Source organism: Dysidea avara, chromosome 3, assembly GCF_963678975.1.
Source record: "Dysidea avara chromosome 3, odDysAvar1.4, whole genome shotgun sequence".
NCBI lineage: Eukaryota > Metazoa > Porifera > Demospongiae > Dictyoceratida > Dysideidae > Dysidea > Dysidea avara.
Window position 1 is genome coordinate 2,544,994 of NC_089274.1, and position 17,264 is coordinate 2,562,257.

Sequence of the window (17,264 nt, forward strand, 5' to 3'; positions counted from 1 at the left end):
ATCGATCAGTAACTTAATAAATTTTGATTGTGGGTCGTAGTTTCGGGATGTCGGGCGATGCGCGGTCAAAAGAACAAAAGTGAGTCTTTGATATTGTACTATCTTTGTATTTATTGGCGTCGTTATAGCCTCTTTGCTAGTTCGCTGGAGTGGCGAAAAGAGTGCGAAATGCGCGCTCACAAAATAGTCGAATCCTTGATTGAACCTGGGATAACTGAAACTCAGTTAATTGACAGTGTAAGTTCTCATCAATCTCATGCACGTAGTTACTAGTAAGTTACTTTCCGAGTGTGCAGTACCGTATAGCCTAAATATTTCGAGGGGGAAATTTTTCGCTGATTTCGTGTTTTGGGGCTTATCAGTGAAAATTTTAGCCTTGAAATATTTAGACCTCCATATCATACAGTACGATAGTACTGTATAGTAGGGGTTGGTAAGGAATCATATGGTTTCGTGGATTTTCACACCTCAAAAAACAGCCTTGCAATAAGTTTTACCTGAAAAAACCACCTGGAATGCATTAGTACTGTTATAATGATGCTGTACCTTGGGTAAACAAAGCGAAAGTTGAATGTTTTGATGTACAGTGAGTTTTTAAAATTTCAAAATTCACCTACATTTTGTCTGCCAGCCTGCCTGTTGTAAGACCTGGTAGCGCTAGGTGTACGGCTCCAGAAATTTCAGACAGTCAAGGTAATGACGTCGGATTCACGAATCTGTTGTTCCGATTACGTTCTGTCCACTGCGCCATGCTGTTTGCTTTCATCATTCATCTGATTCTTTGTTCTTCTCGAAGGATAATCAGTAATTGTGGCGCTTAATAGTTGTGACACGCGCCACAACTCAAACACGTGATTTTAACGAAGTGTGAATATGTGTGCGTAAGATCAGGGTGAACGGGTGTAGTACCCAAGGAGTTGTCTCTAGCATTTGTTAACGCTGGATAGTTGTCTTTTTGTGAGGTAGCTGGCTAATAATGTCTTTGAGGGGTGGATCTACTTCGTTATCCAGACTTCTAAAAGCGAGGGTTAATAATGGTGGACTCTCCAGTGATGTTTTACTGTAAAATCATCAACATTTAGACCATTAGAAATGCAGCTGAAGCCTTAAACAGCTGCTGTAATAGCTTTAAAAGACAATACGATAATTATTTTTAGAGGTGCTTATTGCGTACGAAGGTAAAAGATAGCTGCTTCAAGTGATATTTATGCTATGTGCAAAACAAAAAGAGTATAATATAGCTAGCTAGCTAGACAAAAAAAGTTAACAAACCAGCTATTTAAATTTCAAAAGGAAGTAGAGGTTGATATACACGCTACAAAAACTAAGGAAACCAGCTCAAAAATGTTACAGCTGAAAAGAGAAATGATCCAGCAGTAAAAAATAAGGAAACAAAATTAGACGACTGCTTGCTAAAATTAGACATACTTTAATCCCTACTTTTGGCTAATTTGATGGTCTCATTTCAAGATGCTAGCCAAAAGTAGGCATTAAAGTGTGTCTAATTTTAGCAAGCAGTCGTCTAATTTTGTTTCCTTATTTTTTACTGCTGGATCATTTCTCTTTTCAGCTGTAACATTTTTGAGCTGGTTTCCTTAGTTTTTGTAGCGTGTATATCAACCTCTACTTCCTTTTGAAATTTTTAAATTTTTAAATAGCTATAGTCTAATACATTTTGGGTATGTTTGCAAATCCACGAAAATTTTATTTTTAGCAACATTGCTCAACCTCAAAATATTACCTCGAAATATTTGCCCCTCGAAATATGTAGGCTATACGGTAATACAAGCGCCTGATCTTAATTCTAATTAATAAGTGCCTCAAACAAGGCTGTACTTGTGCATCAGAGGAAGTTGGACACGCTATAAGTGCTACTTAAATATATTGCTCTTAATTGCATTCTTATCTTTGGTATTTCATGTGACCCTCAACAGTCACAATACTAATGATGGGGTTTGTTTAGTCTCGTCCTTCAGACCCATTCTCCGGGGTGGGCGCTTATCGATTGGAGATTATAAGCGCCTCCAATCGATAAGCGCCCACCCCGGAGAATGGGTCTGGAGGACGAGACTAGGGTTCGTTAGATATTCAGATCGACCTTCACATAGGCTTCAAGGCTATGTATGTACTTTGTTTTCTCAAAGCACTTGAGATCCGGGGTGAAATTAATAAATTGTGATTTGATGCATACGACTTTACCAGACTTGTCACATACGTTTTCTATAATGAAACAATGTCCCTTCGCTGCGTTACACTGAGTTTGCTGTATTACCCTCCTCTAAAAAGCAGATTTTCGTGATTTTTTTTATTGGTGCTTTAAACCCTGGCTTTGTTACCAGCCAAATCAGCGGGGTTCGCTGAGGTTCACCACGCCGTTAGATTTAGAAATACACAAACTTTCAAATGCACTATAGTTTTAATAAAATTGTCTTGAAATTAAGATTTTCCGATGGAAATGTACCACTCACATGAATGCGTCCAACCTCCTCTGCTTGTGCATATATAAATCTATGACTTGTGTGTCATCATGGGCGTGACCGTATGTGTTGCATGTGTAGTGAAACTGCCTTCCCAGTGCCTAGGCATGGCTGGCTAAATCTCTGGCTACATGTGTCATTGTGGTATATTTATTAGACATTAGTCAGGCCTTCACCGTTAGGAAACACAGGCAATAGGTAACCAATTGTTTTGTCTGACATGTTATATTAAGTATCTACTGTACAGTGTAATAATTTGACGGGGGGGGGATTTTGACAAAGTCTTTATCTCTTGAATATTGACAAGGAAAATATTGACGAATGTCCTATACCAGAAGTATTCTAATTAACTAGTCACGTGAACTTTGACAAGGAACATTTTGACGAATGGCAAGCATTTTGTCAAATTCGTCAAAATTTCTTCCATCAAATTTTTACGTTATATCAAAATAGCCAAGCTGTGAAAGGATGCAGTCTTCTAAAAAATCCAGTGTGAAAAAATATGTAAAATTCAAGGGAATGGCTGAGATGGTAGATTAATATACGATAGGAAATTTTGACAAAAGAAAAGTTGACAAATTATCAAATGTCCATTAGCACCTTAGATTTACAAAATTTTGCCATTGATTTACCATCACAGCCATTCCTTGGCCACCACCTTGGATTTCACATACTGGCTTTTTTTGCAGGATCACACCCTTGTTTTCACAGCTTGGCTGTTTTGGTATAGATATCACACTTCTTTTTAAACCAGGCGGCCGGCTGTGGGCGCACGCCTGGTTTGCTGAAATTGCTTTCGTAAAGGTGTGTGTGTGTGTGGTACCTATCTATCTACCTATGTATCTATCTATGTTTGTCCATATGCACCCACATGACCAAAATCGTTAAATAATGGTAAAAGCAGCTTTTATGTAAGAAGTAAAAGCAAAATGAAGTCTGTATTAAACTTCTGCACAGGTAAACTTTGCTCTGAGAAAGTTTCTTTTTGGTGGACTGAAATACAGGTGTGGTGACTCTCCTTGTGAATTACCTTCACTTCAGGGTTTTACAAACTGAAAAACGGCTTCGTAGACTACTAGGAATAGCCTATCCCTTCGAGTTGAAAGGGGGCATATCCTTTACGTACGCGAACGAAAATGAAGAGCAGCTTTGAGGCTTTGTCAAGAGAATTTGTGGGAAAAAACACGATAGTCAAAGTATAAAACAGTTTAGAAGATACTTCTGTGCGTAATGTGTTGGTAGAAGCGGTTTGTTTAACAAGCGCTTCCTTAGAAGTGCATAGTAATAATTGAATGAATTACAAAGATTACATGAATTACGAAATACGAGAATTACACACTAATAATAATGTATTATTGCACAACCAAAAACCCTATTGGTTAATAAAATAGTAATACATAGTTGGTTAATTCCAGATGAGTTAGCTAGCTGCATGGTGCCTGGTTTTTAGAAGTAGCCCGACATCAACTTGTTTCTTTTGTAATTGCATACCCCAAAGGCCAGCCTTGTGGATTCCTTTTTACTTCTCTTTTATCTTTACCACAGGAACAAGTAAAGGCTTTGTTATGTTTAAGTGACTATTTGAACTGTTTTGTAGTTGTCCAACTATAACAGGTGACTTGTAACATAGCTGAACTGACATAGCTGAACTCTCACTTGCTAACATAGCTGAACTCTCTACATGGTAACTTATAATGTAGCTGAACTCTCTACAGGTGACTTGTAACATAGCTGAACTCTCTACAGGGTGCCATACAGGGCGACTTGTTTGTAACTGATTTCTCTACAGAACAACTTGAACTTTCTACGGAATGACTTGTAACGTAGCTGAACTCTACAGACTCTGTAGAGAGTTCAGCTACATTACAAATCACCCTGTATATAGAAAGTTCAGCTACGTTGCAAGTCTCTCTGTACTTGTAACATAACTAAACTTTCTACTGGGTGACTTGCTACCTGCTGAACTCTCTGCAGGGCGACATGTAACATAGCGAATGCTCTAATAGAGTACGTAACTGACTGCTGACTACTCTATAAAAGTATCTCAATTGCACACTTACTAAGTTGCTAGACGTAATTGGTTTTTGCAAAACTCAGTTTGTGCTTTTAAATCCAATTACTGAAAGGTATTTCTATAGTCCATGAGCTGGAGGGGTCAGTCAGTACCATCTGAGCTGAATAAGGTTCATTGCTGTTTTTGAGAAGGTGTCCATCCCAATAACACAAAAATGCATGATAGCAATGTATTTGTGGTAGCTTCTAATTTTTATGGTCGTATTATGGAGGTACAGTAATTACGTGACATTAAAATTATACAAAATCATATTACTAGTTACATAAAACATTTTTGTTCATTTTTAAAAGTCATAATCTGTTCATTTATGACATCTTCATAATCATCAGCATGATCGGCCTGATTGCAGCCTACACTTTTCTGTACACTTGGGCCCATTAGTCATACAAATGTACCTTGGCAGCTCACACTTCTTTGCACAGTTGCAAGCTAGAAGATCTAAAGTAGCTTGGGGTACTGGTTGACCAGTCATCCAGTGTATCACTAGTTGAGTGTACTTCAATCTTCCATCCCCTGCCTTCAGGACTTGGAATACTAGGGTTCTGTTCCAAACATCTTCGCCATATGGCAGCCTGAAAATTTGATTGAAGGGCGTGCTAAACTAGACAATCTTTGCAAGGTGGAAGCAGATGGCTTTTAACCTCACCCTTCTTAGCACAGAACAGATGATACCTTAGCTCATGGAAAGTTAACAACATGATGAAAACATCAGTATCTTCTGAGCAGATAACTACAGCCTGATATCCATCTTTTGCTGCATGAGCAGTGTGTAGCAAAAGGCATCCATCAGCTTCTTCTTGATTACACTGTAGACATGGTACTTGCACGCATTCCTCTGATGTAATTTTGAAACAAACAACACTAACGGTAGCAAACAAACCTCACTAATGGTGGCATACAAAACTTTCTCACCCAATTGTTCTCTGTGCTGTGTACTCCTCCATTCACTCACTAAAAAGGCAATTAAGCTGGTTTTGTTAATGGTTCTTGACAAACAATTCCTCCATTGCCTTATGATCTATGTACTAGCAATGCTCTGAAACTGATGACCAGTCTCCTGATCTTGCAGCAACCTCTCACTGTTTTTGATTGAATTTTCTTTGTATGTGTCAAAAACAACATCAATCCTCTTGCTATGTTTTCCTTCTCTCAGCACCTTTTGCAGTACTGCAGTAGCAACATCACCAAATGTAGATTGTTCACCTTGACCTTTTGCACTAAGCTCATTCCATCTATGATCAATGCAAAATTATCTGGTAACTGCTCAACTGGTGCTACATTGCTTTGAAGACATGTTGCTAAAGCAGCTTTATTGGTTTTTCTAAGCAATCCATCTGGTGTGGACAAAGCTCAAGGTAATGGTCCAAGGGGATGGAACAGAATATCTTCTATCAATAAGTCTCCCATCAATATAGCCACCCTGCCACTTGTTTCTTTTGCACAAGCTGCTAAAAGATTTTAACTTGCTCAATACTATTGGGTCATGAATTTCTTTACTGAAGATCTTTTTCTAGGCGCTGATCATTAAAATCTGAATAACATTGTTGACCAATATCATGTGCCTTCATCAGATCAGAAGCAACTTCTCTAGGGTCTTTCCTAGCTGTTGATATACACAGTAGATCCTGGTTCTCAGCAAATGGATTAATCCAACCTTGAACTAGTTCACACACTGTTGCAACTTTCTGCATCTTTCTGAATTCTTCTCTGCTGTAAATCAGGATGCTGGAGTTTAGCTTTGTTTCCATCAACAATGTTTCTTATCTGTGCCAAGAAGGTGCTTCGATACTTTGCTGTCATGTAAAACCGCTGTACAGCACCCGACCTCAAACTAAATCCAGTAGTACCTCCTGGAGTCTCAGTATCTTTGTTCACAGTCACCTCAGTAGCTTGATCAACTGGTATTCGTCCAAAAGGGTTGAGACAAGATAATTGAACTGAAAACTGTCCAGCAATAAATGCTTGATAAACTCTTGATAAACTTCAGGCTTACTCTCTGGCAGAGCTAACATTTCAGCATAATACACAGTGAGGTATCTGGCATAATTGACTTTGTCATATGCGAAACACCATGGAATTAAAGTTCTTAGCATTGATATGTTCCCTTCACGAGATCCACGCAAAAGTCCAAGAATTACATTCTCAACCTATGACATCCAATAAGCTGATAGTTCTCCATTATCCGGTCACAACACAAATGATGAAGAAAAGAATTCCATTTTGCCATTAATTTGGATAAAGAGTATTGACTATTGAACAGTTTGTTAAAGCTTCTCTGGTTAATATCACTGGCCATGCTGTTCACCTGTTCAAAAAATAATACAGCTGCGGAGTGGGGTCCCTAGTCATTTTCTGTCCAAATTAGAAACTGTGCCCACATCAATCTCATTAATGCTTCACAAATACATTTGTGGACGCTAACAGCATGATTGTAATGCTTGCCGTCAAGAACACTATTGATGGAGCAAGCCCAGCTTCAATGCAAATGTCTTTTAAACCAGCATCCCAGAATCGTTTTCCTAAATTTGACAAAGCATTACAGAATAGTATGGAATGCTCCCATCCTAAGAACTACTTTAGAGCAAAATTCTTTTTGCTTCCAGACCAGAGGTATGTACTATGTGGTTTTTTGAAGAGTAGGTATCCAGTCTATAGGTGTAGACTACTAAACACACTGGCAAGATTGAATTGTCAAATTCCAGCACCGCAATTTTATGGGATATCAGACCAGAGCTACTATGTGGTTTTTTGAAGAGTAAGTATCCAGTCACTGCATGGGTGTGGCTTACTAAACATGCTGACAAGATTGATTATCAAATCAATAAATTTATATGTCAGACTAGAGCTACTATCTGGTTCTTTGAAGAGTCACTATCCAGTCATTAGAATAAGCTGAAAAAATGAACTGTTGACATAAATACATTTCATTACCATGGTTACTGTCAATGGGCGTGGTTTGAAAACCACATTAGTAGGATGTTTTAAAATCATAGTTATACCAAACTTAAGCCCAACTACTTGTTTGAAAGTTCTATATTTGCATATGTATGTGACCAGGAGCTTATGAGCCGCCGAAGGCGGTGAAGGAGCATGAAACTCGGTTCCATCACAATCCAAATTACGTCACGTTTTTTGAATAAAATGCTACGAGTGTCGCGCACAATTAGTATATGGCGTTGATTAATGAGATTTTACTTTCCTTATATGGAAACTAATCGCTAATGAATTTGGATTTTGATGGCACCCAGCAGGCTACGTAAGTTTCATGCCCGCGGCTCATAACCTCCTGATGTGACTCATGTTGAAATTTGGGATGTGGTGAAAATCGTGCCATAAAAACCACAAGCTACCATGTCATCAATGCTATCATAAATTTTTCGACTTCTGGGATGTATACCTTCTCAATAACTAACATGAACCTTATTCAGCAAAGAATGGTACAGCCAAAAGTTTGGTGCTTAGCTCATGGACTACTATGGTGATTAGTACCAATTCCTTTAAGCAGTTTGCTTGGTACGTGGCAAGGAATTATTGTTTCTTTTATTAGCAAAATTCGATTGTGTAATTGTTGGTGTTCCACCGATAATCGGATCGGTATCAAATCGGAGCCGATATTGGGAATTTTTGTATCAATCGGTATTTAGGTATTCCGATACCGATTAGTAGCCACTCGTGCCAATCGTCATCATCATAACTATCATCATAAATGCTATGCTAGCAAAACTTGGGGTATGACAGGCTGGAAATAGTGTTGAGCATTATTCTAGTATAAAGGGTGCAGGATTTGCTTTGTCAAACATTGAGCAACTGCTGCTTACTATACTTTCATGAAAAAGATCGAATTACTCTAATATAACAGTCACTACACCATCTAATAGAGCAGTCGTACATAGCTAACTTGAGAGGTATGTAGATTGTAGGGCAATAGGCCTTATCCAAAGCTACGCAAAGCCACACAAGTGCTGTATACTATCCGTTTTATGAACACTATACTTTTGTTTCATTTCCGTGTCACATGGATCCGTGATATTTTAACTGGGGGTGTAGTTTGTACAGGAGCCTATGGGAGAATGGTAAGTGCAGCCTATAAGAGTAGCTCTAGCTTTATGAGACACAAGTATGTTGTTTTATTGTTTAAAATATGGTGTTCTAAGGTGGCAAAACCCAGGAATGATGCCTCAAAGCAGGTTTATTTTGCTGTGTGCTCTAATTAGAAACTTCCATACATTTGTTTAATGTACTGTAAATTGGCAGTCTGCCATTAGGACAGGCAATGCAAAAGCATGTAGGCTAATTGAAACAATACTGAATGCTAGATTGAACGCGATAACATGTCCTTTGTGCCGACTCTATTTAGCGCATGTTATCAAAAAACTCAACTTCTAATCTTTATTCCTGGTAGGGCTGAAACGGATAGCAACTTTTACTATCCGGATATCCTGAACAAAACCTATCCGGATATCCTACGGATAGTGACATCATCACTTGCTATAGAAACATTTTATAGTTTATTGTAAACATCCTTGTTTTACTAGTACTAGAAGCAAACAAACATTAACATGATAGCAAAAGGTTTGTGGTAATGTTACAGTGTTACTTACACCGTCTGTAACAAGATTGGCAGCTGGAGAAAACATGAATACAAGATGTAGCAGTTGCTACAAGACCTTTTCCAGGTACAACTAGTGTAAAGAACTCTTTATAAGGCAATAACTATTCTGTTACAACTTCTTCAGCAACATTCACAGCCTCGCTTCGTAATTTAGCGATGGACGTGGTCACCAGTAAGCTGATTAACTTACCAGGCTGCTGTTAACTTCACATAATCTAGCTTAGCTAACTCTCCATGATGAAAATTGATTCATCTAGTGATGAGAAGTTGGACAGATAAATGGCTTTAAGTTATTACTATCCACTTGGCTTCAAAGTACTATCCGGATAGTAAATTATTATCCGGATCATACGGATATCTGTTTCATCTCTAATTCCTGGGTTTTGTCATCTTAGACCACAGTATTTTTAACGGCAAAATAACATACTTATGTCTCACAAAGCTTGAGCTACTCTTATACGTTCAACTCACCATTCTCCAATAGGCTCCTGTAGAAACTACACTCCCAGCTAAAATATCATGGACGCAACGCGGAAATGAACCAAAAGTATAGCGCGTTCATAAAACAGATCTGGCTTCGCGTAGTTTTGGATAAGGCCCATTATTGGTATCCGTATTGCTGAAATTTTCTACTAGGTATTGGTATCGGATCGGAAGGTATTTTTCTGAATCAGTGGATCCTTATCCTAGTAATTGTTATACGTTGTTGGTTATTGCATTTTCTTTATCTTGATTTCTTCCAAATTACAAGAGGTTTTAGGTTTAGTAGTAACCTATCAACTTGTTAACATTCAGCTTCTTTAGCTTACACTGTAAGTGTGACAACATATTGGGCATTATTTTAGACAAATCATTGTTAATAACTACTCATATTTGGTATGTGGACTATTGAAGGTGGACTGATGTGTAGCACCGGCTCCTTGAGCTACATGACACACTACCATGTGGCCTCATGACCTATTTACTTCTACTAGGCCACCGCACTTGATCCTGATCATTACGAGCGTGTGTCAGAGGAGAGATATCTTGATCACCTGTGTGGTTACCCATTGTGTGATAATCATGTGGATAAGGTACTTCCCCTTTAGCATGATTGTTAACTAGTGATGAAGCTTCTAGGTGGATAGACCATACCATATTTCAGTAAAGACTAAGAAAGTGTATGAGTTAACTGAAAGGAAGGTGTGTGTGCATGTGTGGTGCTGTATGTGTTGTGTGTGTGCATGTGTGGTGCTGTATGTGTTGTGTGTGTGTGTGTGTGGTGCTGTATGTGTGTGTGTGTGTGTGGTGCTGTATGTGTTGTGTGGTGCTGTATGTGTTGTGTGGTGCTGTATGTGTTGTGTGTGTGTGTGTGTGTGTGTGGTGCTGTATGTGTTGTGTGGTGCTGTATGTGTTGTGTGTGTGCATGTGTGGTGCTGTATGTGTTTGTGTGTGTGTGTGTGTGTGCGTGTGCGTGTGTGGTTAACTATTTTATAAACATCTTGTAGCAATTCTGTAGTGGCTGGTGTTATAAAGCATCAAAATATTTCAGTGCACAGTTGGACCCCACCCCACTATGGGCCAGAGGAAATGACAAGTACATGATGGATATGCCTTCATATGAGCAGTATTGTTACATGTATATCCCACAGGTCACGTCCAGTTGAACTACTACAACTCGTAGGTAAGGAAAATGTTTTGTGTGTGTTGTACGTGAGTGCATGTGTGCACACTCACACATACACTTTCATGTGTTTCTAAAGTGCTGTTGACTTTTGCTTGAATTCGATTGTAATGTAGCTATGTTATGTGCAAAATTCTAATTAGGGTACATGGGTTATGTACACACCAGTTGATTTTAGTAATTGTGTATTGAGGGTGTGTCTTATTGTTGAGATAGAGGAGGGAAGGAGACTTAAGACCACTTCCTCCAAACAATTTGTTTTATTATGCATAAAGAGACCCTTTGTATCAAGCATATTTTTCAATCACCCTTTGGAGCCTGGATTACTTTTTTCCTGAGTATTCAAATGTCAAAATACAATAGTACCACATAGCAGGAATTTGTTATGATAAGGCTTGAGGTTTGAAGAACTGTTTATTAGCTAAGGAAGGTTTATACAGGATGCTGCAGTTTTGCATTGCAGAAACTTTTCTGTATGGTAGACACTTTGGTACTTGGTAGGTCTTTCAATGCAGTTTGTTTACCTAGATACTGAGAAGAAGGATGGTGGAAGTGCTAAGTCAAAAGTGCAGGTGGTTGAGGGGGACCAGTCAGTGGACAGTACCATCACTTCACTAGAACAGACACACTTGTCTGACACTGCTTCATCAAATGGTAGTGACACAAGAAATGGCGACACACAAGATCAACCAACTGCCTCTGTGGAAAAGTCAGATACCACCTCAGATGTTGTTAACTCTAAGCCTGAACTAACTTTAAGTCATGAACGAAAGACAGAAATTATCAAGCAAGACACTCCCAAGCCAACTGTTGGTCCCAAACATTACGGGGCACCCTCACAAAAGTTATCACCTCGTGAGAGAGTGATGGCTGCTCTATTAGAGTGGAAGACACCTAAAACTGTGAAGTTTCTTAAAGGGACTGAGCCAGACTTAAATCAACTTGATGAACCTGTAAGTGATGTTGCTGCTTGTGGAGCCTCACTTGTCTGAACAGATACCAGAATATTACATGATTGCTCTATTAGTTCTGTTAGGGTACCAAAAATTGTATTCTTTTTAAAAGCAACTTCATACTGTGTTTTGTATACTGTTAACTGGACACCAGGTAGTCTAGGGGGTTCAGACTGATGAAGTTCCACTGTACTGAGTAAAACTGTTGATTTCTAACTATCCCACAGGTGGATAATGGTAACAAATACCTACCAAATATTGACTCACACAATCAGATATCCATGAGACGAAAGATTGCCACACAACAACTAATGAAGGGGTATTGTTATGATGTCACTGTTATCTATTTATAGAAACTCTCTCCTAATAGGGTTACTCCAATTGTCCATCAAGTTGGGCTGTCAGTGCAACAAGTGTCAGACGATATTGTTGCGATAATGACCACATTCAACTTGCAAGCCAGCAATGTTAATGTCACCATTCAGCCCTCGCTGAGGACTGCTGTAGCTGCCATTATATTACTACTGTAAGTGCAATGATTTAATGGTCTCATTACAAGTCGAACTGTAATGGATAAAAACTGGAGCTGAAACTAATATTTAGTTTGATTTTAATAGGCAACTGTCACTGTGGTTCAATATTTTACTTTTTTGATACATTTAAAGATGGATAGTAACATATGTCTGTGTTGTTGTTGCAGAATACGGTCAGTAAACAAAGATGTCGGTAGCACTATCAACATCAGTAACACAATGCCTTTCATCAACAAAGCAGAACTATCAGAAGATGATATTAAAAATTGTTTGTCAGCTTTTGAGAGCTAGCTATCCAGATGAATGGCTAATTTGACAAGCTACATTGCAGTACGTAAGTTGTGTACAAAAATATAAACAATTTTAATTAAACTTTTGAGATAAGCAATGAGATATGATGTGTTATTGATACATGTACTATAGAGACGAGGGATAACTAACATGTGTACACAATTTCAAATAAATAGTATTTACTGTGTGAGTCAGTATAGAGGCTAGTCCCATTCATGACTTGTGTCTTGTTCATCTTCCATAGATGTGGAATGTCGTTCTATATGGACAAGAAGAGATTGTCACACAAATTGCTAAGTGTATGTATTTCTAATATGCAAGAAAATTCAATTGTATATTTAATGGCACCTTTTGGCATGTACATCTAAGTTGTGTATATGTGTGTGTGTGTACGCATGCGTGCGTGTGTGGATACGCCTATACTATGTAACGTATATACTTACTTGAGGTGATATTAATACGTCGCTGCTTCATTGCTTGTGCTAGTAATGAGGCCATTTCAGTATGAGGAGACCCAGTTTGCTCTGGCGGTGGCAAAGGCTACCAGGAAGAATTTGTGTATATTCTTGTAAATTAATATGTAACACACACAAAAATACAAGCATTATACTGTACATGTGTACAAACATTCATTAACATTTTACTAGCAAAGATTACAATAAGGAACAAGAAATTACCTTTCTTAAAATGGTACTGTGATCAGCTTCTCTCACTTCTTCCAAGATGTCATCAAGTGCATCTTCATATTCTCCAGCAGCTTTTGATCTCAGTGCTTGTGATGGTGGCCTCTGGTGTAACACTGAATCAGACACAGTTTTGTTCATAGTTTTGTAAGTTAGTTGATCTAGTGGTGAATTAGGGTCTGTCAGTGGAGGCGGAGATGTTGTTGGGAGGGGCGGTGGGGAGGTTGAAGGTAGGGGTGGTGGACTTTCTGACCGAGTCTCTGAGTCAGTTGAAGTGTTATTGGTAGTCACTGGTGTGTTGGTGGCATTACTAGGTATTGGTGGTTTACTGGTACCTACTAATGGTGATATCATTTGGGTAGGCAGTGGCGTGCCACCTTGCTGCATTCCAGTACCAGATTGTGGAATCTGCATTGCCATTCCGATTTGTGGCATTTGCATGCCTGCAGGCATCTGCATACCAGGAACACCAAGTTGTGGCATGGCCATCATGGGGTTAGGTGTTTGTCCAGGTGCTACTTGTTGTTGCTGTAGCTGCTGTAATTGTTGCTGCAGTTGTAGGATCTGTATCTGATTCTGTAACATTTGGATCTGTTCCTCTTGGCTGCCCGAAACATTGCCAGCACCCATGGCATTCTGCATTGACATACTGGGAACTGCTCCCTGGACAGGTGGGACTGGGGTTGCTTGTACATTAGGTACTCTACTTTGTGTAGATTGCATGTTATTTTGTCCTTTGGGTACATTAGTTTGTATAGAAGATAAAGGTCTTGTAATCCGTTTGGGTTGAGTGACGGAAGGCTGTGTTGCTTTAATGGTAGCTGCAGCTTGAGATGTATTCCCCTCCCAACCTTGATCCTTTGTTTGCCGCCTTTTTAACTTTGCAGCCAGTTCATCTTGGAACTCTTCAACTGGTACAGTAGATCCTGGTCTCTTTGGTTTAGGTTTGACAGTTGGTGGAGGGCTCTTAGCTTTTGTTGGACTAGTGGGTAGTTTTGGTTTACCAACTGGCGGAAGTGGTGGTGGGGGTGGAGCTGCCCTAACAGGTACAGGTACTGGATTAGGTGCCACTGTTTCTTGTTTAACAGCTTCAGCAGTGGAAGAGATCTTACTGTGGTCAGGCATTTGTTTGTTAGCTGAATCTTGAGTGGTGACTGCTTGAGTAGTAGCTACATCTTGAGTGGTGACTGCTTGAGTAGTAGCTACATCTTGAGTGGTGACTGCTTGAGTAGTAGCTACATCTTGAGTGGTGACTGCTTGAATAGTAGCTACATCTTGAGTGATGACTGCTTGAGTAGTAGCTACATCTTGAGTGGTGACTGCTTGAGTGGTGACTGCTTGAGTAGTAGCTACATCTTGAGTGATGACTGCTTGAGTAGTAGCTACATCTTGAGTGATGACTGCTTGAGTAGTAGCTACATCTTGAGTGGTGACTGCTTGAGTAGTAGCTACATCTTGAGTGGTGACTGCTTGAGTAGTAGCTACATCTTGAGTGGTGACTGCTTGAGTAGTAGCTACATCTTGAGTGGTGACTGCTTGAGTAGTAGCTACATCTTGAGTGGTGACTGCTTGAGTAGTAGTTACATCTTGAGTGGTGACTGCATCTTGTGTTATCATTTCATTCTTACTCTCATTAGGCAATGATTCCTTTGGTGGACTCTCAGGTGGCTGTCTCCATGCAGATAGAGGCGGTGTCTGTATTAGAGAATCGTCCACAACTTCTTCTCCATCAGATTCTGCTTGATCTTGCAACATGGTCTGCAAAGAAGCAATTATGTTGCTTAGTTCATCCTGCGTCTCTGATTCCTTTGTGCTCTCAACTGGTGGCTCTGAGATGTCAGATGCAATATCACCACTTGTTTCTGTTATATTTTCAGTCATTTTTACTTTCTCTGTTTCCATTGCATTGTCTTCCTTGGTCTCTAGCTCTTCTGCTGGTAAACTGTCTGGTATACTGGGAATATCTATGTCACCTTCAAAATCCATGGGTTCTTTATTGCTAATTGGGGGTGTCCAGGGTGGTGTTGATTCAGGTGGTACATCATCAGACATCAAAGTATCTTCTTCGGCGGCCTCAAATGATGGAGCCATATCCATAAGTGTTGTAATAATATTATCATCTTCAGCAGAAGGTGGAGGAGGCACAATGTATGCTTCATCAAATTCATCATCATCACCTGGTAACGGTGGGGGTAGAAGTGAAGGATCAAAATCAACTGGTGGTGGTAGTGAATCTTCATCAATACTGAAATCATCCATTGGCGGAGGTGGAGGAACGGTTTCTATATCATCATTATCAGGTACCAGTATTTCTTCATCATTATCAGGTGCTATTATCTCTTCATTACCAGGAGCTACTATTTCTTCATCCTTGCCTGATATCATCGTTTCTCCAGAGACCAGTTCATTGTGAGGCGTACCAGGAGGGGTTGGTGGTAAATCTTCTTTTGGATTAAAGACCACATGTGGAAGTGGTTCTATTACTTGTTGTGAACTGTCTTGCTTATTGCCTACACTTGGCTGTTGACCCTCTAAACTATGTTTGGAAGTGTCATTTGTCATGTGCCCATCAGTACCAACAAGCTGTTGGTCTTGTGTAGCTGTCACTGATGTTGCTGTTTTGTTTTTCTCTGGAGATGTAGTGAGTTCTGTGTTCTCTTCACCTTCTTGTTCTTCACAGGGAGGTAATATTGGAGGTGGTGGTGGTAAAAATATCCTAACAGCAGATGTGGGTTGGTCTTGTTTACTGCTCCCAGGAGGAGGAGAGGGACAGAGAACTAATACCTGCCGACCATCATTACTTGATTCGATAGTAGCCGCAGACGATTTTCTTTCCTTATTAGGGGGTATCTGCTTTGACACAGCTTTTATGTATGACTCCGATTTAGTACGTTTGCTTAGTGCAGCAGGATGTGATTTCACTGATTGAGTGACTGTATCTGCTGTAGTGACTGGTGTATTAGAACTAGTGACTTTATCTTCTGCCTCCTTAGATTTCACCCTAGTCATTTTAGGTTTTACTTTAGGTGGTACTTTTCTGACAATCTCTGGTCCACCAGAGGCAGCTCTTTCCCTTGCAGGGTCACTGTGTAGCTGACTTGCTGGAGTAGGAGGTTGTTCTGTCTGTTTGGGTGTTACTTCAGTAAATTGTGTAGTTGTAACTTTTGCCTTGTCCTCTACAACCCCTTGCTGTAACTGTTTTTGTTTCATTTTGTCTTGGGGAGGAGGTGGTGCTCTTCCACGAGGTTTCAGCTTCCTTTCTTCTGGACTTTCATCTTGTTTAGTGGTTTTGATCCTTTGCGAATTGGATCTTTTAAATACTTGCTTTGGTTCTTGTGTTGATAAATCTTCATGTGAACCAGTTCTTATCAATGAAGCTCGCTTATTCATTGTTGGCTGATCATTACTTTCACTTTTATGTACAACAGCTAAGGGAGTTCGCGTGAATGATTTCTGCTTTTTCATGAAGCCATGGAGCATTATTTCGGACTGGTTGCTAGCAGCTATTTGTTCTCTCACTCTTCCCTTAATCCCACGAACTGTTCCACTCTCACTGACCACTTGGCTAGGGTTTTGTTCAGCTTTTGACGTTGCATCATCATCAGTTTTGTCATCTGATGTCACTTTGTTCACTGAATCTGTTTCCATTGGAGCATGACCAGAATCAGTTTCATCCACTGAGGAGTCTTGTTTAGTGTCAGTGTCTTCTTTGAATGTTTCATCCTGTAAATGTCGTTCTGCTTCCTCCACTACACCAGATAAGCACTCCTCGAGCTCATCCACTTCAAGTTTGTATTGAGCCGATGATGCTGACATTGGTCTCCCTGTTTCACAAATATAATAAATGCAGGATACATACACTACATACCCTGCCGTGCTGTTTTCTTCAGTTCCAACACATCCTGGTTGGGAGCAGTTGTATCCATAGGAGTTTCTTGTTGGAGTTCTAGTAAAAAATACAAGGTAGCTAGCTATTTT

The 17,264-nt window shown here is 39.6% G+C and overlaps 2 protein-coding genes across 4 annotated transcripts in view; one reads left to right on the forward strand and one right to left on the reverse strand.

The window, feature by feature from the left end:
* Window positions 1–13,070, forward strand: LOC136248863 (putative RNA polymerase II subunit B1 CTD phosphatase rpap2). Of its 3 annotated transcripts, none has more exons than XM_066040685.1 (11): window positions 1–79; window positions 129–237; window positions 10,138–10,236; window positions 10,283–10,345; window positions 10,651–10,739; window positions 10,795–10,826; window positions 11,355–11,779; window positions 12,007–12,098; window positions 12,150–12,305; window positions 12,480–12,642; window positions 12,848–13,070. In XM_066040685.1, the coding sequence occupies exons 1-10, from the start codon at window positions 48–50 to the stop codon at window positions 12,601–12,603; spliced, it is 1,221 nt and encodes a 406-aa protein (XP_065896757.1). In that variant the 5' UTR covers window positions 1–47; the 3' UTR covers window positions 12,604–12,642; window positions 12,848–13,070. The 3 variants fall into 3 exon arrangements, with proteins under 3 accessions (XP_065896757.1, XP_065896756.1, XP_065896758.1); XM_066040684.1 differs by having other exon boundaries at window positions 12,480–12,646; window positions 12,848–13,060; XM_066040686.1 differs by lacking the exons at window positions 10,138–10,236; window positions 10,283–10,345 and having other exon boundaries at window positions 12,480–12,646; window positions 12,848–13,066.
* Window positions 12,652–17,264, reverse strand: part of LOC136248861 (mucin-2-like) — a 10,677-nt gene continuing 6,064 nt past the window's right edge. Inside the window, exons 7-10 of the mRNA XM_066040681.1 lie at window positions 17,155–17,232; window positions 13,281–17,110; window positions 13,047–13,143; window positions 12,652–12,862 (exon numbers count right to left, since the gene is read on the reverse strand). Coding sequence (XP_065896753.1) covers window positions 12,807–12,862; window positions 13,047–13,143; window positions 13,281–17,110; window positions 17,155–17,232 — 4,061 coding nt within the window. The 3' untranslated portion in view covers window positions 12,652–12,806. The remainder of the gene's footprint in view (window positions 12,863–13,046; window positions 13,144–13,280; window positions 17,111–17,154; window positions 17,233–17,264) is intronic.

Bases quoted from the DNA above. Each gene is read 5' to 3' on its own strand.
- LOC136248863 (XM_066040685.1), top strand. From the start codon at position 48: ATGTCGGGCGATGCGCGGTCAAAAGAACAAAA. The intron at 238-10,137 runs GTAAGTTCTCAT...TACTTCTACTAG, and splicing joins AAACTCAGTTAATTGACAGT to GCCACCGCACTTGATCCTGA. The intron at 10,237-10,282 runs GTACTTCCCCTT...TGAAGCTTCTAG, and splicing joins GTGATAATCATGTGGATAAG to GTGGATAGACCATACCATAT.